The sequence below is a fragment of the Psammomys obesus genome, unplaced genomic scaffold (genome assembly GCF_907164565.1).
Source record: "Psammomys obesus unplaced genomic scaffold, mPsaObe1.curated_primary_1811, whole genome shotgun sequence".
NCBI lineage: Eukaryota > Metazoa > Chordata > Mammalia > Rodentia > Muridae > Psammomys > Psammomys obesus.
In genome coordinates, this window is record NW_026585643.1 from 6,588,451 (window position 1) to 6,616,413 (window position 27,963).

General features: G+C 40.5%; 1 protein-coding gene across 1 annotated transcript in view; it reads left to right on the forward strand.

The window, feature by feature from the left end:
* Mipep (mitochondrial intermediate peptidase) overlaps nucleotides 1–27,963 on the forward strand; it is a 125,874-nt gene that overhangs the window by 47,543 nt on the left and 50,368 nt on the right. The window contains exons 15-16 of the mRNA XM_055617350.1: nucleotides 12,899–12,973; nucleotides 15,982–16,101. Of these exons, the coding sequence (XP_055473325.1) occupies nucleotides 12,899–12,973; nucleotides 15,982–16,101 (195 nt within the window). The remainder of the gene's footprint in view (nucleotides 1–12,898; nucleotides 12,974–15,981; nucleotides 16,102–27,963) is intronic.

Below are 27,963 nucleotides of genomic sequence, written 5' to 3' on the forward strand. Positions count from 1 at the left end.
TCTATCTATCTATCTATCTATCTATCTATCTATCTATCTATCTATCTATCTAAAACAGGGTCTCATTACATAGCTTTCATTGCTCTTTGAACTTACTATGTAGGCCAGTCTGGCTGTGAACTCATTGAGATCTACCTCCCTCTGTCTCCTAAGTGCTGAGAATAAAGGCATGTGCCATCATGCTCAGCTTCCCTGATATTCTGAAGTGATATTTAGCTAATTGTTTAAACTTACATAATATACACATTTAGATTTGAATGTCATCTGCTAAAAATTTCATGATGCATTGCCTCAACTAGATTCTATAGATGTAGTATAAAATAGTTATGATGTTAATTTCCTTTGTGATTTTGCTTTTGACGCAGGGCCTTTTAGTAATGTACATAAATTTTGCTTTGTTTTCTTTTGTTTGTTTGTGGCACAGTTTCCTGGGAGTCAACATTTAGTCCAAAGTAGCTTTGAACTCATGGCTGTCCTCCTGCCAGCCTTGTGGATGTTAACATACGCTCTTGTGGGTGTGCACCACCAGGCCTAGCAGTCTAAAACTCACAAGAAGTTCTCGTTTTGCTCCTCTTAGCTGATTCCATGGGCTGCCTGGTATTGTGTCTTTGTGGTTTATTTGGATTCACGTTTGCTGATAGGCCATCTGGGCTGGAGCAGATTGTGTGTTTTCTAAGTGTTGTATCTGGGATTTGGTCTCTGTTGAGCTTTAATTCTGTGGTTTAGATCTTTGATGGACAGCTAACTTCTTTCCTAACAAAAATTGAAGTGTAAGTCTTGCATGGGGATTTGGGAGGGTTGTGTGCCCTGGGTTTTCTGTACTTTTGCCGTCTATATTTGAATACTGTTTTATTAATGTATTAAAGCACCATTCATCAGATTTGTCATGCTTGACTTTTTAAAATAAACATTTAGAAATTGAAAATTAATGTATTTAAACCTTCAAATATTGTTCTAGTCAAATTTAATAATGTATGTACACTGTAAATCATGGTGATAAAAATAGATTACATTTTAGAAAAATACAAAGGATCTTGTTACATATGAAAATATGTATATGTATTATTATTTACTATTTCTAGGTAGGGAGGTATGGAGCAGGATCAGGTCTTTCCTCAGATGCTGTCATGCCATGGTCTTTACTTTCTTTGGGCTTCATAAAGTTGGATAATTATCATCCTTATAATTCATATTTAGACTAGAGCTTTAGTCCATTACCATCATAGCAGGGAACATGGCATCATGCAGGCAGACATGGTGCTGGAGAAGAAGCTGAGAGTTCTACACTTTGATCCATCCACAGACAGCTAAAGGAGACTGAGTGCCACACTGGGCATAGCTTGAGCATAGAAGCCCTCAAAGCCTGCTCCTACAGTGACACACTTCCTCCAACAAAACCACACATACTCCCAACTCCTCCACACCTCCTAATAGGGCCCCTCCCCATGGGCCAAACATTCAAACACATGAGTCTATGGGAGCCATCCTTACTCAAACCACCACAAATACTCCTGGAGAATAGTTATAGGCCTGTAGCAAGTCTTTGCTCCTGAAGCCAGGGTGTCTGGGAATGTCTAGCAAAGGGAAAAGAGTGAATCTACTGATGAACTGAACCTGCTCTGGCTGCCATTTCTTCCACCCTGGATGGAGTGGCCACTCAGTCCTGAAAGTCAGTGAGTGAGCACCAGGTCAAGGCCAGGACCAGGAACAGAGCTCCCTGGATTCTACCACTGTGCAGTTGAAAGGGTGGGTGAAAGTTTAGGTCACATGTAGCAGCCTAACCTACTTAAAATATTTTTATTTTATTGAAAGTTTTATACATGCATACAATGCATTTTGGTCATATTCATATGCCCTTCTCTCCCAACTCCTCTCTCAGGTCCACCATCTACTATCTAACACTCTTTCCCAAACAACACAGGTCATTTTGGAGGGTGGAATGATACACTGTCTATGAAACATTTAGAATTGAAAACTTTATTATATTGTTAAGATTTGGTGTGTGTGTGAGTATGTGCTTGTGCAGAGGTTGGAGGACAGCCTGCAGGAGTCAGTTCTCTCCTTCCACTGTGCTCCCAGGGATCAAGTTCAGGTTATCAGATTTGGCAGCAGGTCCTTTTATCTGCATAGCCATCTTGCTGGCCCCTAGAATTTAACTTTTTACTATATTTTGTCTTTTCTTTTGGCTTTCTGAAAGAAGTGGATAAGATACTCCTTATCTCAGATAAAATGTGTGCCAAGTAGAAATTTATGGTTGTTGATCTGGAATGTTGGAATTACATGTTTTGAAGATCAGAATTTTCTGGGTGGTTAGAAATTAAAATGCTTTAAATACTGTAGATTTTTACTTTTAAAACAAACTTAGAGAGTTCTGGCCAGCTGCACTTTAGTTAAGCACATTCCTATTTCTGCACGTTCATGAAGTATGCTGAGTTTTCTAAGAAGATAAATCACTTCACAGCTTATACTCTATATAGGCCAAGTTTTGCTGTCAGACCTGTTCGTCTGTCCTGATGAGGAGCTTTAGCCTTTAGACCTTGCTGGAGTCTTCCAGGAGGGCATCTGGTCATCTCATGGTGCTCTGGGAGATTCCCACTTTCTTGCCTAATGGGTTGCTTAGAGACAAGTTTATTCTAAGCAACCCATTAAAAAGTGTAGAATTAGGAGAAATTTTATGTTTTTATGTGCCTACATACCTTCAATTCTGACCTCATTTTCCTACTGACATTTTTCCATACTTCCCCCTTGCCAACCATTAATTATATGCTAATTGTATACTTGAATACATACTGGTAATCAGTGTGTTGTATATCTCCACTACTAACACTTTTGAGGAGAACTTGTTGCGACATTAATTAAAAACAAAACAAAACTTTGTATGGGAATGGCATTGTCACTGGATAGCAGGATGTTTTGATTGTGGGTTGTATTTTGAAATGGCATAGCTATCACCTGCTCCATATCTTCACCCTCATGTGATGCTGTTAGCTGGATTATGATATTTGAGGGCAGAAGATGATATTTTATCTGATATTATAAAGAAAAAAAGAAACACTCCTTTAAAAAGACCCATCAAGGGTTGGAGAGATGGCTCAGAGGTTAAGAGCACTGGCTGTTCTTCCAAAAGTCCTGAGTTCAATTCCCAGCAACTACATGGTGGGTCACAACCGTCTATAATGAGTACTGGTGCCCTCCTCTGGCTCTCAGGTGTACATGCAACAACATTGTATACGTAATAAATAAATAAATCATAAAAAAATCCATCAAGGCAACCTTTCTTCAGAGGGTCCAACTGTAGTGGAATTTTATAGGAGGAGAAGATTCTGTTCATATCATCTCCAAATACAGGAGGACATGGGCTTATAAATGGCAGAGGGCCAGCTTGGGGAGTTTGGTAGATAAACTATTTTTTAGTAGGAAATGTTAAGGAATATTCTAGTTAATCAGATTTACAGAATGTTGGGTGAAAATGGTCAGGCACTTGGTCAATGGTGCTGATGAGAGGGTATTGAGGATCCAGTTTTGAGAATGGAGGAATCTGGCTAAATTGTCTGCTGTGATTTAGAAATGGATTGTATCCCAAATGTTTGTTTGCTGGAAGTTTGGTCCCCAGTATAGCAGTGTTGGGGTGCTGGAACCTTCTTACTACCACCCTAGAAGAAATGACTGTGGTTCTGAGAGACTCTCATTAATTCCTGTGTCAGGTTGTTATAAGAAGTCAGGCCTTTTCCTTGACTCTTTATGTGCTCTCTTCTGCCTGTCTCTTCATGTCATCTCCATGTGATCTCTTCTGCCCTTCACTCCTTGTGATCTCTTCTGCCCATCTCTCTATGAGCTCTCTTCTGCCTGTCTCTCTCCATGTGATCTCTTCTGCCTGTCTCTCATGTGATCTCTTCTGCCTTTCACTCCTTGTGATCTCTTCTGCACATGTTCCCACCATCTGTCAGTGTCTACTAGGAGGCTGTCACTGTTAGGACCACCTAGTCTTGAACTGCTACTTTATAAAAGTTTGATCCTAACAAATTGACATAATGCCCATGCATTTATTGAACAGTGGCATTAATCAAACTAACGTGCAGAAGTTAATAAATGAGCTTAAAGGGGATGAAGTTTGCATGTGAGTATTGCTGTGGTTAGTACAATTGAGTACTTAGAGGCCAGATGCTTACATTCTACAGGAAATTGGGGTTAAACCCTGTGCTTAATCCTTGAGCCTAAGGGAACTGTAATAATAAAAACTGTCTGTTTAGTTTTTCAGTAGCTATTTTTTTTTAATACCAAGATGGGCTAAAGTGTAAGTTCCCAGAGAGCTGAGATTTCTGTGTTTTCTTCTGACTGACTACTGTACCATCAGAGGAAGGGCAGGCTGTCAGCAGACAGTTGTATAGTGAACTATCCCTTAGCTAAGACTGTGGAGGCTGGCCTGTGGTACTGATGTGCACTGTCTTGTCATACATGCCGAAGCATTGCAGGAGTCTTCATGCATGCCTTTAATAATTTGAACCCCTGATCCTTTCTCAAGCTTTGTTGCCTTCCTGTCAGCAATGCATTACTTTTGAAACACCCTCTAACTATGTAGGAAGCTTGGCTAGTGTCACTGCAGGAAGAGCTCACTAACTTTCCAGCTCTTTCTGAGCCCCAGAACCTTGTAGTGTCTCGAGTCCAGCAGACCAGCCCTCCATGACTGCTACATCAGACAAGAGAGGCCAAATAACATTCTAGCTGAGGAAAGCCAGCTGTAACATAGCTGTCAGCATTGACTCTGTGTGTGTGCACGCAGGCATTTCATGAGCCACGTTTTATTGGCCTCTACCAGTAACCATAAAACCATAGGGAGCAGTAAATGATGGCAGCCACCCCTTTCTCAGCACCTCTGTGCTAAAGCTGACTACATATTTCTTGTAAAGGGCTTTTGCTTGTCTGGTTTGGTTTATTTTAGGCTTGTGAGCATACATGCCCACGTGTGTATGAAGCTACTGTAAAAGGGGTATTTTCCTCTGCTTTCATTCAGAGCAAGTTCATTACTGATACATAGAAAACCTGCTGACCCCCCTCCCCGTGTATGCATGTGGCCCATTTCCCTGCTTGGTATGTGCATGTAACATCCCTTTCTTCCTCTGGTTGTGTGTGTGTCTTTCTGTGTGAATGTGCATATGTGTGGAGGACAGAGGTTGTTGTGTGGTGTGTTCCATTGTTGTCTATCTTAGTTTTTGAAATCAGTCTTTTCACTGATTGGCCAAAATGGGATTATAGGTATGTGCTGGCAAACCCAGCTTATTACCTGGCTGTTGGAGATCTGAACTCAGATTGTCATGTTTATGTGGCAAGCAATGTACCCTCTCAGCCTTGTAACCAGTACAAAAGCTGCTTGTTTTGTCTATATTGCTACATGGCTAAAATTGTTTATCAAGTCTAAGAATTTTTGTCCTTTGGAAATGTCCTTTGAGATGATTTTACTTTTTTTTTCCCCTGGTTCTTTCTCTTCTTATATGTTCTAGTTAAGACTTAGATAATTATTTTGAGTGAGCACTGAGAGTGAACACCCTGTTTCCTGGTTTTAGAGCCAATGCTTTTCAGTTCCCCCTGTTTTGTATGTTTGCTACAGATAGAGGTTTGTTGCTTCTATTCCTAGGTTTTTCAGGACTTTTATCATAAAGGGATGTAACATTTTTGTCAACGGCATTTTCTGCATCTGTTTGGATGATCATGTGATTTTTGTGTTTATATGTGATTTGCACATGTTGAACCAGCCTTACATCTATGGAATGAAACAAACTTGACCATGGTGTATGATCTTCCTAATATACTCTTAAATTCAATTTTCAGGAATCTACTGGGAATTTTTATGTCTGTGTTCATTGGGAGAATTGGTCTATGTATTGTCCTTTTAGTCTCCATGTCTCTAATTTCTTATCTTCATGATTTTATGCTACCCATTGCTTTTGAGTTTCCCTTGCTCTTCCTGTTTTCTAAGACCTGACATACGCATGATTAGGGTATTTGAAATCTTTTTTTTTTTTTTTTAAGTTAAGTGCTCACAGCTAAGAACTTTCCTTTTAGAAATGACTTAGTTGATCCCAAAGGCTCTGGTAAGTTGTGCTTTCATTTTCATTTGACTGTAGGAACTGTTTAATTTCTTCAATAAAAGTGATCATTTAAGAGTGTGCAGTTCTTACTCAGGTACTTTTGTGTTTTTTATTTTTTGTGTTTTTTTTTTTTTCTTTCTTTTTTTAACTATTGATTTATTGATTTCTGGTTTTATTCTACTATGCTATGAAAAGATGCACAAAATTATTTGATTCTTTTATATTACTAAGACTTGCTTTCTGACCTAGAAAGGGATTTTTTTAAGAGGAGTTTGGTGTGCTGCTGAGAATTGCATTTTCATCTGTTGAGTGGACTATCCTGTAGGTAACCATGGACTCTATTTGACTCTGCTACTTTCATGTTAACCTTTCAGTTGCATGGCCTTGCTGAAGATTAGGGTGGGTCTTGAATTCACCTACAATTGCAATATCAGAGACCCTCTGGCATTTAATCTTTGTTGTCGTTTGTTTTATGAAATGAGGAGCCCCAACATTCAGTGCATGATATTTATAACTGCTAGAGCTTCTTGATGAATTATTCCACTAATTAATTTGTAGTTACCTTTATCTTTTCTAGTTTTAGTGTGAATTTGACTTTGTTAGATATAAGAATAGCCATGCCAGCTTGTTTCTGCCTTCTGTTTTCAACATTTGGCTTTCAGTCTGTGGGTGTTTTTGCTTTTGTGGTATATTTCTTAAAGACAGAACCACTTGGATCTTGTCTTCCTCTCCTTTATATAATATTCCTTTAAATATTCTGCAGTGTTGGCTTCTTTGTTTACCATGAGTTGCCTTCGTTTTTGCTTGTTTTGAAATGTCCTTTCTCTCTCTTCTTCCTTCCTTTCTCTCTCTCTTTCAATTTATTTATTATGTATACAATGTTCTGTCTGCATGTATACCTGCAAGCCAGAAGAGGGCACCAGATCTCATTATAGATGGTTGTAAGCCACTATGTGGTTGCTGGGAATCTAACTCAAGACCTGTAGAAGAGCAGCCAGCTCTTAACCGCTGAGCCATCTCTCCATCCCTCTCTATTTTCTTTTTTTAAATTTTTACTTTTTTCTTCACAATTTATTAATTATATATAGTGATTGAAGCCCCCTCCCTCAACTTTCCCAGTTTCACCCTCCCTCTCTCTTCCCCTCATCTCCTTCCCTTAGTCCACGGAAATGGGGAGTTCTCCACTATTGCCATTTGCCCATAGCTTGTTAAGTCTCATCAGGACTGCTTGGATCCTCTTCCTCTGTGGCCTGGCAAGGCTACATCATCAGAGGCGAGAGATCAAAGAGCAGTTAACTGAGTTTATGATAGAGGCAGCCCCTGATCCCCTCCCTCAAAGACCAACATGGAGACTGAGCTGCCGATCAGCCACATCTGAATTGGGGCTCTAGGTCCTCTCCATGCATGGTCCTTCATTGGTGCATCAGTCTCTGCAGGACACGCTGGGCTCAGACTTAGGGGAAGGGGATGAGGGGAGAAGGGAGGAAGGGTGGGACTGGGAGAGTTGAGGGAAGAGGCTTCAAACAGAATATATAATGAATAAATTTTGAAGAAAAAATAATAATAATTTTTTTTTTCAAAAAAAGAAAAAGAAAAAAGAACCACTGTTTCATTGGAAAGTCAAGCATTATTTGAATGGACCTGTCATTATATGTTACTTGGTCTTTTTTTCCTTGTAACTTTTGCTATTATTTCTTTGTTCTGTTTATTTAGTGTTTTGATTAGTATGCATCCTGGGGGAAGGAGTTCTTTTCTGGTGTTCCCATTTGGTGTTCTATATGTTTCTTGTACAAAGAGAATAATTAAAGGAATCAATAAAACCAAGAAAATCAACAAGCTAGATAAACCCTTAGCCAAAGTAAAGGGTAGGGAGACACCATCTAAATCAACAAAATCAGAAATGAAAAGGTAGACATAACAACAGATACTGAGGAAATCCAAAGAATAATTAGGTCTTACTTCAAAAGTCTATACGCCACAAAATTTGAAAATCTAAGTGAAATAGACAGTTTTCTTGATAGATTCCACTTACCAAAGTTGAATCAAGATCAGGTAAACAAATTAAATAGGTCGCTATCCCCTAAGGAAATATAAGCAGTCATCAGACGCCTCCCATCCAGAAAAAGTCTAGGTCCAGATGGTTTCAGCACAGAATTCTACCAAACCTTCGAAGAAGAGCCAACACCAGTACTCATCAAACTATTCTCAAAACAGAAACAGAAGGAATATTACCAAAATCATTCTATGAAGCCACAGTCACCTTGATACCTAAACCTCACAAAGACCCAACAAAGAAAGAGAATTTCAGGCCAGTATCTTGGTATAACTCTATAACCAAGCAAGTCAAAGACTTGTATGAAAAAAAAGCTTAAAATCTCTGAAGAAAGAAATTGAAGAAGATATCAGAAGATAGAAAGATCTCCCATGCTCATGGCTCAGAAGGATTAACATAGTAAAAATGGCCATTTTACCAATAGCAATCTACAGATTCAATGCAATTCCCATCAAATTACCAACACAATTCTTTACAGACATTGAAAGAAAACTTCTCAACTTTATATAGAATAACAAGAAACCCAGAATAGCTAAAACAGTCCTATACAATAAAAGGTCTTCTGGCGGTATCTCCATCCGTGATCTCAAGCTGTACTATAGAACAACAGTAATAAAATCTGCATGATGCTGGCATGGAAACAGACTTTTCAGATCCATGGGATCAAATAGAAGACCCAGAAATAAACCCACACAGCAATGGACATCTGATTTTTTACAAAGATGCCAAAACCATACAATAGAAAAAAAAAGATGTCATCTTCAATAAATGGTGCTGGTCTAACTGGAAGTCCACATGTAGAAAAATGCAAATAGACCCATATCTATCATCCTGCACAAAATTATAATCCAAGTGGATCAAAGATCTCAACATAAAACCAGACACACTAAATCTGTTGGAAGAAGAAACAGGGAAGAGCCTCAAACTTATTGGCACAGGAGACAGTTTCCTGAACAGAACACCAACAGCTCAGGCTCTAAGATCTACAATTAATAAATGGGACCTCATGAAACTGAAAAGCTTCTGTAAAGCAAAGAACACTGTCAATAGAACAAATTGACTGCCCACAGACTGGGAAAAGTTCTTTACCAACCTTATATAAAGAACTCAAGCAAGAGCTGGAGAGGACAGGAACTCCACAAGGAGAGCAACAGAACAAGAAAATTTGAACACAGGGAACTTTCCAGAGACTCATACTCCAACCAAGGACTATTCATGGAGATAACCTAGAACCCCTGCACAGATGTAGCCCATGGCAGTTCAGTTTCCAAGTGGGTTACATAGTAATGGGAAGAGGGACTGCCTCTGACATAATCTGATTGGCCTGCTCTTTGATCACCTCCCCCTGAAGGGGGAGCAGTCTTACCAGGCCACAGAAGATGACAGTGCAGCCACTTCTGATGAGAACTGATAGTCTAAGATCAGAAAGAAGGAGAGGAAGACCTCCCCTATCAGTGGACTTGGGGAGGGCATGCATGCAGAAAGGGGAGGAAGGGTGGGGTCGGGAGGGGAGGAGGGAGGGGCTTATGGGAGGTACAAAATGAATAAAGTGTAATTAATAATAATAAAAAAAGAAAAAAAACTCAAGAAATTAGACACCAACAAACCAAATAATCCAATTAAAAAATGGAGTACAGAGCTAAACAGAATTCTCAACAGAGAAATATCAAATGGCAGAGAAACACTTAAAGAAATGCTTAATATTCTTACTCATCAGGGAGATGCAAATCAAAACAACTCTGAGATTCTATCTTACACCTATCAGAATGGCTAAGAACAAAAACTCAAGAGACAACACATGCTGGAGAGGATGTGGAGAAAGGGGAACCCTCCTCCAATGCTGTTGGGAGTACAAACTTGTACAACCACTTTGGAAATCAATCTGGTGCTCTCTCAGAAAATCGGGAATAGCACTACCTCAGGATCCAGTTATACCACTCCTGGGCACATCCCAAAAGATGTTCCACCGTTCAATAAGGACATTTGCTCAACTATGTTCCTAGCAGCTCTATGTGTAATAGCCAGAATCTGGAAACAACCTTGATGTTCCTCAGTGGAGGAATGGATACTGAAATCGTGGTACGTCTACACAATTCATCTATGAAAAAACAAGGAAATCATGAAACTTGCAGGCAAATGGATGGAAGTAGAAGAGACCATCCTGAGTGAGGTGACCCAGAAGCAGAAAGACAGGCCTGGTATGCACTCACTGATAAGCAGATACTAGCTGCACAGTATATGACCGCCATCTTTTTCTATTTTCAAAGGGAGCTTTGCTAGATGCTGCAGTTTCAGCTGGCAGCAGCCTGCTCAGTGTTTGCATTATGTCTTCTCATGCTTTCCTGGACTTTAAGAGTGCTGCTGTGAAAGCTCATGCTATTCTGATGAGTTTGCTTTGTGGGTGAGTCAGTACTTTTCCCTTACAATGTTCAATGCTGTTCCTTTTCACATTTGGCACTTTGGCTGTACTGTGTCGTGGAGAAGTTCTTCTCTGTTATGTCTATTTAGGGTTTAAATTCCTCTTGTGTGAGCTTTCTGCTACCATCTCATTCAATAGGTATTGTGTGCCTTTATATCTCGCGGCCTCCATCGTATGTATTCTTATTCTTGGGTGCTCTCTTAATCATATTCCAAAGGCCTAGGATGTTCCTGTCACACTTGTTCTTTGTTTTCCCCACTCACACTTTATTTTATTTAAGTGGAGTGTTTTCTTGACCTTGTCCTCTACTTCTGATACTCTTTCTTCTGTTTAGTTGAGTCTACGGCAATACTTTCTGCTATTACTTATTTGATTCTTTTCTTTCTTTCTTTTTTATTTCTGAGGGGTTTTGTTTATTTGATATTTTTCCTTTAAAATCTGTTTCCTTGTTGAATATTTCTTTGTTTCCAACTTTTTCATCCATAATGCTGATTCTATCAGGCATTTGATTAACTTTTTTTTTGTTTGTTTATATGGCTGACTTGAATTTAATTCATCTGTTTGCTTGGATCCTTTTTCAGGTCACTGGTGATTTTCACTTAGGAACTTTTGAAATCCCCACCTAGCACTTAACCTCCCAAGTATCTTATTTTTGAATAGAGTCACTGGGGCGTTTGGCTCTTCTAAAGCAGTTAATGGAGACTTGCTTCTGTCATGTTTCTTTTATTCCTGTGTTGTGCTTTTGTACATCTGATGGTTTGACTGTCTTCAGTTTTATTTGGGGATCTTATTGACCAGTCAACTCAAAAGGGCAGAGTTCCAAGGAACATTCAGACAGGGGAGAACAGCCACAGCAGAGGTATCTGCATGGGCAGAAGGCTTGTCTTTGTACTTGATCACCCTGCTGGATGTTGGCCCCTGAGAGTGACCCACTGGATAGCTGACTGAAGGCTGAAGGGCTGTTAAACTCAGTGTTACTCTCAGTTATGAGTGTGAGTTCCTTATTTACTTTCCTGTCACTTAAGGGGAATAGGACTTATTTTGGCCTGAGTCCCATCATCATGGCAGGGATGACACAGCAGCAGAGCAGGAAGCTGGTTGGTTGCATTACCTCTGCACTCAGGAAGCAGAGAATGATGAACAGCAAGAGGGGCTGGGATCTAAAGGCTCAGGCTTGCCAGTGGTGATCCACTGAGGCTCCACCCACCTTCTGAAAGCTTCCCAGACAGTGTTACCAGCTGGAGGAATGAGGGACTTTCACATTCTGTATCGCCTGACTTTCTCTACCATAGTCTTTATGAATTCCCAAAGATCTCTTTTTTTTTCGTTATGGTTGTAGTCAATTCTTCCTTACCCTGGATCTTCTCCTTAATAGGTTGCAGGAAAGGCAGCTCTACCCAGAAGTCTGTTTGGCTTCTCTAGTGGGGAAGTGGAAAGAGAAGAAAAGGCTGAATGTTTGTGTCTGAGTTGTTTGTGCTATAGTTTTTACTTCACTGAATCACTAGGGCTATTTGTTCCATCAGCAGAGCCTTTCAGAGTCTTATGTGGCAGGTTCTGCTCTGCGGATGTGGATAGTAGCAACTATGAGTGAGCCCACACTGCAATAGTTAAACTGCCCACTCATCTGCCTCTGGCTTCTTAGATGAAGTGTTTCTCTATAGAAGGGATTTTAGCTTTCTTCAGTAAATATCATAATAATTATTTTAAAGGCTGAGCAAAGTACTCACTTCAGGTACATTATTCCCGTTTTTCCCCAAGAGTGTAAGTGTCATAGGATCTGGCCTAATTAGTATCATAGAGAACACCTTAAGTAAAACCATGCCCAGGTTCTCTGATTCCTCCAAGTTGGGGAAATAAGAACCAAAGTTCATCCTCACACTGATTTTGGGGGTATCCGTCCATCTTTAACACTGGCTGGCAGTGCGGATTAGTGCTTATCTCGACAGTTTAATCTTCTAGGCTCCTTGTCATTTATGTGCACTTGAAAGTTAAGCGAGCACTTGAACACACTTGCTGGAAACAAAGGAGCAGAAGTATTCCCTTTGGGGTTTAAATAGATGTGAAAGATCAGTGCCAATACCGTCACTCCCTCTAATCCTGTTTTCTCTTGTACAAACTCTTATTTGACAGTTAGTCCTTCTTAAAATTAACTGGAATGTCTTCAGCCATGTTGCCTTGTCAACTAAAATATTCAAAGGTTATTTTTACACTCTATAATGAGATCTGTCATTCATTTTTCCCCACTTGCTGTTATTTTTAAATTCCCTGGCTCTGAAGTATACTTGTTGTAGTGTCTTATTAAGCAGTCTATTGATACGTATATTGTTTTGTTTTATGCAGCCACTGCCAAAAGCTATGGTGTCTCGTCTCTGTGAATCTAAGAAGGTTTGTGCGGCCACAGAAATGCAGCTTCAGGTATGTGTGCATGCCTCATGCTAGCGTTTTCCAGTCATTATCCCATGTATACACACAATTTTAAATTCTTGCCAGTGCTACACATTTATTACAATAATTATGTGTCTGAACACCTTTCATCTCAGTTCAAAGAACTTGGCCAAAATTGATTCATGAAATTCTCACACTGTCTGTATGAGGTGCATGTGAAATATGAAATATGGTCATTTCCCATTTTTATGAAGGAAATCAAAGGCTAGCAGGATTACAGAACCAAGTTAGGGCTCAGACCCAGCCATATGTATTGCTACTCATTTTCTGTCTTTCAAAAAGAAATTGTGGCCCTACCTGTGAAGTTTAACAGTAATTACCATTAGTTTTAGGATAATATTTGTAGACAATTTCCTGGGTTACCAGATGAAGACAAGGACAATTTTCTGAGCCATCTGGATGCCAGGTCTGCTACCAGATCTTGAGATATTTGTAGTTACTGAGATTGTTTGTGGCAGTGTCCTGTCCGTGTGCCTTAATAGTAACCAGCAGCACCTGCACACTCGCCTTTCCTCCCAGCAGCGCCCTGTAATGACCCAATTAACCCTTTCAGAGAGAAACTGTTCGCTAGTTGCTTTTAGTTTCAAAAAAATTCCCTACTACCCAACCCCTCCCCCCCAAAACAGTGCAGTCCCTAGAAAGCAGTAAAGGAGCTCTGTTTTTGTTGCATCTTGGTTTGTTTTCCAGCGGGGGGGTAGTGTAGTGCCAGAGCATGCACAGGCTCTGGCTCCAATCCCATACTTCTTCAGTGAGGAGGATAGCTATATAGACACAGCCATGGATTTTCACTCGCTTTACCATATTCAGTGGCATGTGAATACAATCAAAAATGAATGTTAATTTTTTTTAAATAGCATTACCTGGGGAAAGTCCTTTTATAACTTTGTTTTGATTTTGATAGTCTTAGTAAATGGCCCAGGCTGGCCTTGAATGTGATCCTTCTGCCTTTCAGTGCTGAGATCACAGCATGTGCACCCCTGGCACTGAAGCCTTTGGATTTGCTCTTAGATATCTCTTGGAGCTTTCTCTTTGAACATCTGTTCCAGTGAATTTATTTTAAACCAGGAACCAACTGTTCCTTCCTGCCTATGCAAAAGAATAAACCTGAGAGGAGGAGCCACTCCTGGTGATGCAGCTGCTATACCCTGCTTCTAACTGGTGTGCTGCAGACCAGCAAGTAGAAAGGAAGGGAATTGTTTTGTGTTCTGAGGTGGTGTAGACAGTGTTTTAGAAATTGTGAAACTCCTTTTTTCATGCACTGCTTAACAGGGCTGAGCACTTTTATGTGGTGCTAAGGTTTTTGGCTTCTGGAATGCAACTGCTGGCTGAACAGTGTGTACTATTTGCCCTTCTCTTGCTGTGATAAACACCATGATCAAAAGCAAGTATGGAAGAAAGGGTTTGTTTTGGCTTACAGTTGCAGTGATAAGAGCAGAAGCACAGCAGCGAGGAGCAGGAAGCTGGGAGCACAAAGCAGCAAGAAGGAACTAGAAATGACACGGAGTCTTTACATTCTCAAAGCCTGCTTCCAGTGACATATGTCTTCCAACAGGGCCACACCTAAATCTCCCTAAACAGTGCCACCAAACTGGGACCAAGTGTTTAGGCAAGTCCACATTTACATTGTTTAAGAGACAACCAGAGGCACAAAGCTCTTGAATTCCAACTTGTTCGTACAGAGGGACAAAAGGGTGTGGCTCCTCATTCAGGTTAGAATGAGTCTTCAGTTTGTAGTCACTGCCGGCTTTAGCTTCTTTGATTATAGTTATCCATTGCTACTCAAGACAGAACTGAGAGAGCTCTATTTAGCTTTATGTTTAGATTCCTAGCTAGAGGAACATAATGTTTATATTCATAAAATGTCCGTGTTTTTCCAGGGAAGGCTTATTAGCTTTGCTTTATAATTCACAAGCATAATATTATATGTAGGTGAAGCCAGTGGCCAGAGGTCATTTACATATTTTCTTTTATCCAGACTAATCTAACTTCTTTTAAGTCAGCAGCTGCACATTCTCTACAGATTCCGTTTCTAAGCCAGAAAGATGCACCTCAGCAGTGTAACTGCATGTCAGATTGTCTCCTTAAGTAAAACGCTTCAACTTTCTTGTGAGGTAAATTCACGCTGTGTAACTCTCAAGCACTCAGGTCAGATGTGTTGGTGAAAACCTCCTCCTCTCTTCTTTAGATTTCTATATAAAGCTTAGTTCTCTGGACTCTCTAAACTGTAGATTTTGTGTTCAAATTTCCTTTGGTGCTTTACTCTATTGCGTTTTCATGGCTGCTTTCCTGTGCTCAGGGGTGCGGGGTGGTCCCCCCTGGTCCCCGCTGCTGCATCTGTTTCCTTTTGTTCTTCCCAACATAGATATGAGGTCTGCTGTGGCTCCACACCCTGCAACAGCTGCATCAGGGTTTGTTTTTTCTGTACTCAACACATGCACTAGAATGCTTTTTACATCCTTTGCTACTCAACTGTATCTACTTAGTGTTTCTTTCACCTCTAGATACAAAACTAGGATTCTGGCTACTTCACACCTCTCATTTATGATCTGCCAGAATCCTGGAAGAAACCAAACAACATTTGTTAGATACAAAGGACCATAAGCTATAATTGTGACTTTTTATTTTATTTATTTATTTATCTATTTACCTATTTATTTATTTATTTATTTATTTATTTATTTATTTATGCATATTTTAACTGCATAATTCCAGTTTTGTGGCCACAAGTTTAATGATGGATAAGGTTCAAAACTGAACAACAAGCTTTATTATGGAAAGGTTGAGAGTAGCCCTTTAAGCACTTGCCTGGTTATATATGTGGTACAGAGAATGTCTCAAATAACACGTATTTATGTTTTTCAGTCTTTTTGGCTGTGGTTCATAATTGCCATTCTGGTGCACTTACGACATCTTTGACTGACCACATCTTAAATACAGGATGGACTACCAAAGCTAAACAGAGGTTTCTGTCTGCTTAGGTCTTTTATGCCGCCCTGGATCAAATCTACCATGGCCAGCATCCCCTGAAGAAGTCAACCACAGACATCCTCATGGAAACACAAGAGCAGTTTTATGGCTTGCCCTATGTTCCTGACACTGTGAGTCCGCATCTGCTTATTTCTCTAGGTCGCCATCAGTATCTCCCGGAGGACTTGAGATCACTGCATTTGTGTTGAGGTTTTATGTGGGCTCCTGGTTCATCTAATGTTCTGTGCGTTGTTTTCTTTCTCCTCTCAGTGCTTACCAGATTCCTAGGGAAGTGGATGTTAGTCAATATTCTTTTTAGGTTGTTTTTAATTACATATATATATATATGTATATATATATACATATATACATATACATATATATATATGTACATATATATATATACATATACATATATATATATATAAAATACATAAATTTGTACAATACCGAGTCTTTATATTCATGTTGAGATTCCGATAGTATTCATTGCAAACATAACTAACATTTGAGTACCTTACATTGTGCCAGGGTTTGTACTGTATTCTTTTTTTTTAATTTACTTTTATTTTATGCACATATGTCTGTGTAAGGGGTTACAGGCAGGTGTGAGCTGTCATGTGAGTACTGGGAATTGAACCCCGGCCCTCGGGAAAAACAGTCAGTGCTCTTAACCACTGAGCCATCTCTTTAGCCCCTTGTACTATAATCTTTATAGCCTGTCATATTTTGTACCCTGTTGAGCTAGAGGGCAGGAATCTTGTTGTCATTTCCAAGTTCTAGGTGCTTGACTTCACCTCACTGCTTTAGAAGAATTCTAACTTCAGTCTTAAACCAGCTTAGTCTTTTAAGTACTGTCCTCTCGTCAGGGCTCATATTGAGGTCCTCTCCAGGATTAGATAGTGATGTGTTGGGACTGAAAGCCACTTCTGACTTTCTCTGCTTATTCCCAGGTTCCTACAGAAAGAGGCTCAACTAATTTGTAGTGTGGATTCAGATTCTCGGGGCTGTCCAGTTGTAGGTGATAAAAGCCCAGTGAAGTTGGTTTAAACAGAAAGAGTATTTGTTGAGTCTCATAACTGGAAAGGTGCAGGTTCTTCTGGTTCTAACTAAACTGATCTAGGTCTTCTATACCATCAATGAAAATGTGCCTCTTCTCTGCTCTCATCTCTGTTGTTCTCTGGGTTCATTTCCCCTGGCCAGGAGGTAAGGTGGCTACAATTGGGTTGAGATTGTATCTTTCTAACCTAGTCATCCCAATAAGGAGCTAATGTTAAGAGAATTCCATGAACTGTGGGAAGACAAAGTCAGTGCCAAGTTAAAGGTTTGGATATCATCTTCAAGAGACTAAGATAAGCATTAAACTGTAACTAGCTACAGATCACTGTCTCTTCATTAGTGAATATGTTCAGAAATAATTTATATGCCCCATGAGGGGGCCTTTGACCTTTACAGTGCCCCATGTCATTAGTTTCTTATTGTCTTAAAGCATAATGTTCTAAAGGATACAGATTGCTGATCACACTAAGTCCTTCCTACCCCACTCCCTTGTGTGTGTGTGTGAGAGAGAGAGAGGTGTTGGGGTTTGTGTGTGTGTGTGTGCTCACCAAATATTCCACTTAGCTTTTAAAACAATAATAATAATAATGCAAGTTTGGGACTGGAGAGGTGTGTTAGTGGTTAAGAGCACTTGCTGCTCTTTCAGAGTACCCAGGTTCAAGTTTCAATGCCCACATAGAGGCTTACAGACATGTGTAACTCCAATTTCAGGGACTCTGACACCCTGTTCTGATGTCCACACTCCACAGGCAATAGGCAGGCACACACATATACACACATGCACACACACATACAAACACACACACACAGAGAGAAGCAAAACTGTCACAAAATAAAAATAAACAAATCTTTTTAAGAAATGCAAGTTCGTCTCCATGTAGATACAACATAAATAAATAAACCTAGACTGGGAGAGGACCAGATGCATTCCACAGAACGTCAGTGTGGCTGAGAAAACACTCAGCTCTCTTTGCTGCCTTTCCTTATTTCATGTCTTAGTTACTTTTCTATTGCTGTGATAAAACAGCATGGCCAAGGCAACTTATAAAACATATAATTGAGCTTACAGTTTCAGAGGGTTAGAGTCCATGATGACAGAGTAAAGGAACAGCTGAAGGCTCACATCTGATCCACAGCCACAAGGCAAAGAGAGAAAGAGATAGCTGAATGAATGATGTAAGTTTTTTTTTTAACCCGAAAGCCAACCCGTAATGACACACTTCCTCCAAAAAGTCCACACCTCCTAATACTTTCCAAACTGTTCCCCAACTGTGGGCCAAGCAGTCAAATATATGAGCCTGTGGAGTCCATTCTTATTCAAACCACCATGTTCTACTCTATAGACTTGTGGCCCTGTCAAAATACATTTAGCCCATCCTCAAAAGCCCTCATAGTCTTTCACAGATTCAACATTCTCTTCTAAGACTCAAGGAAATCCGTTACTTGTAATCCCTGTAAAATGAAAAAGCGATTTATATACTTCCAACCTACAGTGGCACAGACCATACCAAAGTTAGGAAAGGGCATAGTGAGGAAATACTGGACCAAATTAAAACTGAGACTCAGCAGGACAAACTCTGAACCCTTTAGCTCCATGTCTGATGTTAAAAGGCTTAGATGGCTCTGCCCTTCCAGCTTTGCTGACTGCAGCACACCTCTGTCTCAGGCTGGTTCCACTCTTTGTATGCATACTTATAACATCTTGGAGGCTCCTGTGCAATCCAGACTTCACGTTCTAGTTTCATGCAATGACCTCTCAGGGTCTACATGCAGAGTCTCCGGCCATATACCTGGATTTACTGGCTCTCCTTCATCACAGAGGAAGATTCCACAATCCTTTTACTAATATATCCTTCACGACTCTAAAGCCAGAACCACATGCATGGCACATCCAGGTTTGACTACCAACTTAGGGTGAGCCCTGGCGTCCTTGACTCACATAGCAGCTGTGATTTGTTGTTGCCTCTTAGGGGCAGAAAATGTCTAAGGCTTTCCTTATAAATTGGGAGTTTAGCTGTGTGGAGTATTACCCTGAGGGCACCACTCTCTTTACTCCATTTCTGATCAGGCCTCACCTTTGTGTCCTCACGTCTTCTAGCACAGCCTTGGCCCCAACATTAAATTTTCTAATGCTCTTTTAAACTGTCTATTTTGCATATCTATTTTACCCCACTTGTACTTTTTCATTGTAGACCCACATAAGAGTGATTATTAACAACCATGCCACAGAGTCAGTATTAGGCTTTCTTGAAATTGCCACCAAATAAATTAGTCCATTACTTTTCAGTTTATCCTCAAGGAAATTATTAGGACAAGGGTAAAGAACAGTCACATTCTTTGTCAAAAATACCATGAGAATAGTCTCTAGCCCAGTTGCTAACATTCTTTTCTGGAACAGCTTGAGCCCGGCCTCCTCCATAGTCCACACTGCTCTTTGCACAGTCGTCTTCCACTCCTGCCAGGATGGCCCATCAAGCCCTACTTACAGTGTTCAGCCACTTTCCTATTCAAGTCCCAAATACGCCATAGCAAAGTCAGGCCCGCCATAGCAACAGCTCCTCCCGGTACCAACTTCTGTCTGAGAACTTCTACTCTGTTACCTACATGGTATGATAAAACACCGTGACAAAGGCAAGTTATAAAAGAAAGTGTTTAATTGGATTTACAGTTTCAGAGGTTTACAGTCCATGAGAGTGGGATGAAGGACCAATCAAGAGTAAAAGGTTGGGTGTTGCAGAGACACACGCTGGGAATGGTGTGAGGCCTTTGAAACCTCAAAACTCAGTCCCCACTGACACACCTTGAATCAGACCATACTTCCTAATCTTTCTCAAATAGTCCACCAACTGGATGAAATACTCAAATATATTTAGTCTGTGAGGATCATTCTCATTCAGGTCACAGCTCTTTTTTTTTTTTTTTTTTTTTTTTTTTTTTCTTTTAAAACATGATAAGAAAATATTTTTAAAACAGAAAACATGAAAAGATTGTGCTGCCTATGCTTGTTGTGAGTGTTCAGATTTCTCCCTATCAGGTTTTTCCTGTGTGTGGTTGTTTAACGTGCATGGAATCAAACAGCAAATCGGCAATCAGTCTGAAAGCTCGTCTCTTTTTGGGTTACCTCCCACATTCATGGCAGTCACCATCTGCATTGCAGATTGAACCCAGGGCTTTGCTTGTGGGAGGCAGGTGCCAGCAATGGCAGAGTATGCTCCGTCTCTTTTTTACCTTGTTTCTTGAGCCAGGTCGCCCAGGCAGAACCCGAATTCATCCTGTAACCCAGGCAGGCCATGATCTTGGAATTGTCCTGTCTCTACCTGTTTAGCAGCTGGAATGTCCAGCTAAGGCTTGTTTTTTATTTTTGTTGTTTAATGTCTGGGGGCTTACTTAGATTTGGATAAGTACTATGCTTTTCCTACTTAGAAACATATATTTCTTCATTTGCCTATCATTTCATTCATTAAGCCTATAAAAAACACTTTCATGAAAGCAAAGAATAAGGAAGGCCAGGACATCCCGTGCAATTCCTACATATAGCACCCATTAGAGAACAGTGCTGAGAAGGAAGAAACAGGACTCACTATTTGTAGATGATTGACCTGCTGCAGCTAAAAATATATCCATAAGCATGTTGTTAAAATAAGAGGGATAAACAGTATTTTACACATAATATGTTAAGATTAATTCCATCTCTAGTTATAACTAACTGAAAACAATTTTAACTGTTCATTGAATAGCAAAAAATATAAAATATATATTAAAGACATTTTTATTGCCTGTGTTATCTTTCTAAAGCAAATGATAAAAGCTTATTTGTAGGATTTAACTTGTAAGCTGACTTTTCTACATAAGGTTTACTATCAACAGGATGTCACATTTTCTCCACATTATCTAAATGCCTCATGTGATACCATTATAAGATAATTCTACATGCTTGAATACTTCAGTCTAACAATCTAATTATACACATTTTTTTAAAAGAATGAGCAGTGGTCCAGGAATGGTCAGGAAGTTCAATTTTTAAACGTACACTTATTTATTGTATGTGTGCGAATGTTATGCATGTGTGTGCACATGTGTGCCGTGGTGTGCATATGGTAGTCAGAGGACAGCTTGCAGGAGTCAGTTGTCCTCTTCACCATGTAGATGTCAGCAAACACCTTTATCTGCTGAGCTACCTCACCAGCTACAAATTGGTGGACTTGCCCACTCAGGATTCAGTTGTAGCTCCAGGGCAGGAAGTGTAGCTGAATGGTAGAACACTGTTTATTCTGCCCGTGGTGCTGGCTGTGATCCCTAGTACCACAGAGCAAAGAACAAAGAATAGTTGTGAGAATTCAGACAAGTAACCCTGGTTGGGAGGAACCCAACAGAAACCCTAAAATGAACTCAACATACCTGGACTCTGGTCAGTGTATATTGAAGCTCTGGTAAGTCTATGGTTTGTAAAATAACACCCATACCACATATGAAAGTTCCAAAAAGACCGCACACATAAAACATAAGGCAGTTGTTGCCTAAATGTGGGAAGTAGTGAATGCAAAAACATGTTGTTCTTATAGGCATTAAGTGTAAAACAGAAGACTGACAAATCTAACTACATTTAAATTGAGAAATAAAGTAGTAAGTTTAATATAATATAAGCCAGTCTACAGTTAGAAAAAATGGAAAAGTAAGATGTAGAAGTAGATATTTTTATGTACCCATTTCCATTTTCCTTTCCTTTTTCTTCCTTTATTTTTTTAAAAATTGTGGTAAAAAGCATAAAATGTCACATGCTTGAAAACATGTATTTTTAAAACATTTTGAAACATAAGATACAGGCATGTAGTAAGCCTCATGAAACAACCTCTATATTGACCAAGTAATGCTGATTAAAACCATATCCTGTTACCATTTTAGTCTTGTCAGTTTGGCAAAAACTATGCCTGTTGAGAATACCAAGTTGGGAAGGCTGTGACGCTGTAGGCGGGAGTGCATAGTGGTCCCCTATTCTGGAGAGAGTTAGCATTATCCACTAATATTGGACGTGGGTACTCCTGTGGCCAACATTCATCTCCATTCAGTGTAAAGAACATTATGTGTTTTACCTGCTAGGTGTACCATCAGTTCCAGGGACTAAAAATTGGGAGGTTTATAACAGGTTGTAAATGTTTTTGAAGAGGAGTTGAGTGGGGAAGATTCTATGATAAGCAGGGAAATGAAAAGCACTATACAGAAGGAGAGATTAAGGGACAGAGTTACTGAACCCAGCAGGCATAAGCTGCAGTCAAATAAGTGAGTTTCTTAAGAATCAAACCAAGTAGAACTTTCATACAAAGTTTACACTGTGTAAAATCGAGCATCACGGTTAAGTACATACGCTGGAAGACTGTAAAGGAAAGTGTCTTAGTTACAGTTTCTGTTGCTATGAAGAGGTACCATGACCACAGCAACTCTTATTTAATTGGATCTGGCTTAACAGTTTCAAACGCTAAACCTATTATCATCCTGGCGAGAAGCATGGTGGCATGCCAGGCAGGCATGGTACTGGAGAAGGAGCTGAGAGTTCTACATCTTGATCAACAGGCAGCAGAAGGAGACTGTAAGCCACACTAGGCATAACTTGAGCATATGAGACATCAAAGCCCACCCCCACAGTGACATACTTCCTGCAACAAGTCTTAAATTTGTGGGTGGCTATGTGGCTGGTGTTTTGGTCACTCCACTTTATTAATCAAAATGTATTCTTGCTGTTCAGAAAATCTAAAAAATTAGTGAAAGGTGACTTTGGTTCTACTGTATGGGGTAAAGGTAAAGCGTTTTAAAAGACCCATTCTAGGGTTTTCTGTGCAATAGCAAAACTGATAGTGGCATGAACCAGGACAGTGATTGGTATGTGCAGAAGCATAAGGATGGTGCAGAAGCAGAGGTGAGCTCTAAGGCTGGACCACATGTGCAGGTCTGAGCTGAGCAAAAGCAAAGGAGACAGTATAGACAGATGACAGCATCATAGTGACTTCACAGTGTTCCCCCTCAGCTTATTTCTAGGGACTGTTTGTTTCAGGTAGTTTCATCCCATGAAATGAAATAGTAAGAAAAGAAGAGTAACAATTGAATGATAACCTAGAAAGTATTTGTAGGGCTTATAGAATCTATACAAAATATCTGGATGTTTACAGTATGATCTCTGCCTTTAGGCAGTGATTACAGACGTGTTAGGAGCATTCCTTTTGTGTGTTAGTAATTCTTCTTGAGAATAAAATGTCTCAGACATCTTTGGGAGGTGCTGTGTGGGATCACCAACTTCAAAGCCCACCTCTCTCCCTTGAGACCCTCTAGAAGCTGCAGAGCACAGAAGAACAGCATCCACTAGCCAGGGAGATCTTCACAGATCATCGTGTAGCTAGCTAGCCCTTGGTATCATGTGCTATGGAAAACTGAATTCATGGCACTGTAGCGTTTACATTATTGTAACTGTCTTTGTTTCCTGTGAAATATGGGTGCAGACTCTGTGAGTGAGTAAGCTTTATTGTGCCAGCATTTCATTAATATTATGTGAGTGCTAAACCACTTTGTAAAACAGAGAAAGTTAATTTGCACTTGACTTGTGTTTCCATGTAGCAGTAGGTTGATGCTGGGAATCAAAGTCTTGTTCAACTGGTTATAGGGAGATTTTTACATCATAGTCCTACAGGCTGGTTTTCTGTTGTATTCCATCTCTTAATGGATGGTGTTTTATTGCTGTTTTCATTTTAAAAATATATTTTGATTTTAAAATTGTATGTATATGTGTATGTGTAATGGTGTATGTGTAAGTGTAGGTGCCCTCAGAGTCTGGAAGAGCGTTTCAGATCCCCTGGAGCTGGAGTAAGGAGTAGATGGCGCAGGACTCGGAGGGTGCTGGGAGCAGAACTCCAGTAGCCCTCCATAAGGACAGTGCAGGCTCCAGACCCCTCAAGGCCTGCTGCTTATTTTGATGACTGTGTCCTCTCCTCAGTCTTTTATTTCAAAGCTATTGTACCTTTCTTTCATTTTAACCCAGATTATATACTGTGTTATAATTTCGCTGCCCTAGTATTCTATCTTTGCCTCTTTGTTGCTGTTGGGTTTTGAGACAGGGTCTCTGTATAGCCCAGACTGTTCTGGATCTCAAGTACTCCTGCTTCAGCCACCAAAGCACTAAGACTACAGTAGTGTGTTGGCCACCACACTGACTAGGTTTGTGTTTCTGTCTTCCTGCGTGCTCTAAAGTTGATGAGGGGTATCCGGTCTAGGAAGATTGGGAGCATGCCTATACCCTATGTTTCTCTCAGTCAGCCAAGTGAGTATTGTCTGGTACAGACCCATGAACAAATGACTTCCATGTGGAAAGGTATGTTGGTGTTACCGTTGTTTTCTTTAAAGTGCTTGTCAAACTGTGGGTGGTGAAGCAGTGTTTCTGGCACAACTCTTCTTGGACTAGCAGTGTCAAAAAAGAGGTGCTTTCTGGTTTGCAGGAGGTGCCTGCAGGCTTCCACATCTTTGTCTAAGCAAGAGTGGCCTGGACTCTCCCTGCTGTGCCAGCAGATGCCACTGAGGCCAGCATTCCCTCAGTAAAACTCAAATGTGAAGTGAAACAACAGGAAAAAGAAGGCTTGTAGAATAGGATAGTGTCCTGCCTGCCCAGCTCAGCTCTCACCAGCCTAGGGGATTGGTGGGAATAGCCTGGGAGGTAGTGATAAAAGTTGAAATAGAGCTGTTCTAGCACCCTGAGCCATCAGCCAGGAGACATGGAGTCCACGAGGAATGAATACTTTGTAGAGAATAGAAATGTGATACATTTGATGCCACATGACTGTGTAGATGTTGGGTCACCATATGTGTCTCCCAGGGTGTAGGTCAAGACTTGTGCTCCGTAAATTGGGGAGTTACTGCCTAGAGATCTGCAAGAATCTGTGCATGATTGTGCTGGGGCGCTGAGTGTGGACGATAGAGAGAGGACACCTCTGCTGTGCAGGAGTGTCCATCAGAGGAACACTAGCCTAGCCAGCATGATTGGACATGACCTTCTCATGGAGACAGCCATTTCTCAGTATCAGCAAAACCCCCAATTTTAAACGTACTATTTTCCTTTCTACTTCTACTCCTACAATCCCAACAATATAATGTTCTGCGCTTTATTATGTTAGGGTTACAATGGCGAGATGGTGGCTTGAATATTGTTTATAGAGGGCTTTCTTTGAATGTGGTCTCCGATTCCCAAGGAGAACATAATAAATGAAGGCTCACTATACAGTTTGTGTGATCTCAAGGCTTCCCACATTGGAATTGCTTGATTTGGGAAGCAAATTCCTAAATCAACATTTCTGTGGCCACGATTGTGTGTTAAAGGGGAAGTAGCCACTCCCTTTCCAGGAGGTGATGTGCCAAAGTGCTGCTGTGCAGATTCCACATGTGTGCCCCAGAATCTCTTCCCTCAGCCTTCCTGATCCTAGGGCCAGCAGGAGTGTGAAGGGCTGTGAGATGCTTTTGCTCTACAGCCCAACCCTCACAGTCCTGCCGCAGCTTCGCAAGTGTGGGGCTTAACAGACAATCACCACCATAACCCACTATGAAATTTTTTTTGCTGTTCACTTGATAGCTTTTAAGAACTTTTTGTTGAATTATTTGTGTAAAGTATAGGAATAATATACCTTGATATAGACTATAGAGAGAACTACATGCAAATGGCATTTGCATATTAAAATTGTCTTCAATTTTTATTTCTAAACATATAAAGCTTTTCACAGGCAATTTCACAGGTGAATGAAATAATTTAATGGTGCTGAGGATGGAATGCAGGGCATCCATGAGCCCCACCCCAGCCTTGATGTCACTGTTCAGTTCCAGTGTTCACAGGAACTGTCATCACTGTTTATATATCAGGCAACAATGAGCTTTTTTAAAACTATGGATGAAACACGACTATAACGAATAGTTAATTAAGTAATTTCTGTGACCTAGATTAAAGAATTCTTGAGTATTTTTTTATGTTAATGATTTTTAAAATAAGGCTGGTAAAAGAAACCATAGCCACACAAGGTCTTTATGTAGACATCTGAAGCCTACTTTCCACCTTTGCTGCTTTCATCTCACACTTGCTCGGAGACTGTTAAAGAAGAACTTACTGGGACTCTTTACGTGTGTGTAAAATAGATTGTCAGCTGGACATGGTGGCAGCCATCACACCTTTATTCCTAGTACTTGGACTGCTGAGGCAGGAGCATTGCTGGGAGTCTGAGGCCAGCTTTCGGTCAGATTTACTCTCTTTCTCCTTCTGTGTCTCTCTCTGTGTATATGTATGTGCATGTATGTATCTGAACACAGACATATATGTATATCTGTGAATATATTTATGTATGTGATGTATACATACGTGTGTATGTGTGTGTCTGTGTGTGTGTGTGTCCCCAGAAAAGTTACATATTTACTCTTCTCTGGGGAATAGTCAATTTAAACTCTTGTGGGATGTTTTCTTGGGACAGTTCAGTTTCCTCCCATTCCAGCTCCCTGCAAATTGCAGATCGCAGTGGTAAAGGCCTTGCTTGGGTACAACTACCTTTGAATATTTAATGTTGCTAAGCAAATGTTAGATTAAAGAAAACCATGCTCACTTATCTTTGCTTCCCTTTATCTTCAGTTCAGAGCCATCTGCAGTATATCTAGAGACACCTAAGTGGTTAATGGTGTGTTAAATTCCTTTGCTCTTTGGCTACATAAACAACTGAGAACTTGTTTACCTTGCCTGACATGCTAGATTTACTACGGCTTTATAACTAAAACACACACGTGTTGTAAACTGGAACACTAATCTCACAATTGACTCATTTTCTAAAAACCTCTATGGCTTCAGCTTGTGGGAGCACTGAGCTCTAGATCTTGCCATTTAAAACACGCAATTGTCTGGGTTGTTTTTATAATAGTCTTTTGAGCCAAGTCACCAGCATTCATTTTAGTCTTGGTTTCTGTGAGTAGTGTTGTTCTCCTTTTGGCCTGTAATTTGCTGCAGCTTGGATGTAATGAACTGTCCTCCAGAATATTAGAAGCTCTGTGCTTTGAGTGATGCTCATGTGTTTCTATTTCCGGCAGCCTTTATCCTGGTGACTCCAAGGTCAATCACAGTATCAGCCACAGGAGATATGCACAGAGCAGGACCTCTATTGCTCATGGAGAGATAGGCATGCAGAGGGGCTCCTACAAATGCCTGAGGACCTCTGGACCTTCCTTGAGGCCTCTTTCTTAGCTGCCTGCCTGACATTTTAAGGGCTCCTACTGAGTACACTAAGTGGACATTTTAATAGCAGTTTTGGAAGGTAAGCTATGTACTTAAGAGTTCATAAGCTGTGAAAAGCCCTTCACAGGGCTTTTCATGAAGCATGAAGTCTCTCTCTCTTCTGATCCTCAGCTCTCCCCTGGGAGCAGCTGGGGGAGCAAAAGAGTGGCACAGTTGCAAATGTCAAATGCAGAGTCTTGAGGTCTGCAGCTCTTAGTGACCCCTTCCCACTGCGCTCTTTGTTCACCTCCCAGGCAAGCAGCAGTACATGGCTGCCCCGGTGAGCAGTGCACACACAGCAGAAGGAGCACCTCCCCTTACAGCCCTCTGCATGCGCCTCTTAAGCTGGAGTTTCTGCATGCTCTTCTCAGCAAGGCTTTATGCAGCAGGACACAGTAGCCCTAACGAGATATTCAGATGTCTATAGGATGATCTTCTAAAATGTGGCATTGTCACAAATGCTGTATGATACAGCAATGAACAGGTCTTATGAGTACTTTCTTATGTCTTATGGTGAGTGTAGTAAACATTTGTTTCTGTTAGCTGTTGGCCAACACTGTTACAAAGTGATTATCCTGAGTTCCTTGCCTGCAGTAATGCTGAGATGTGCATTTGTTCTGCATCCTCCCGTACTTGATATTGCCAGCTCTTCTGATTCCAG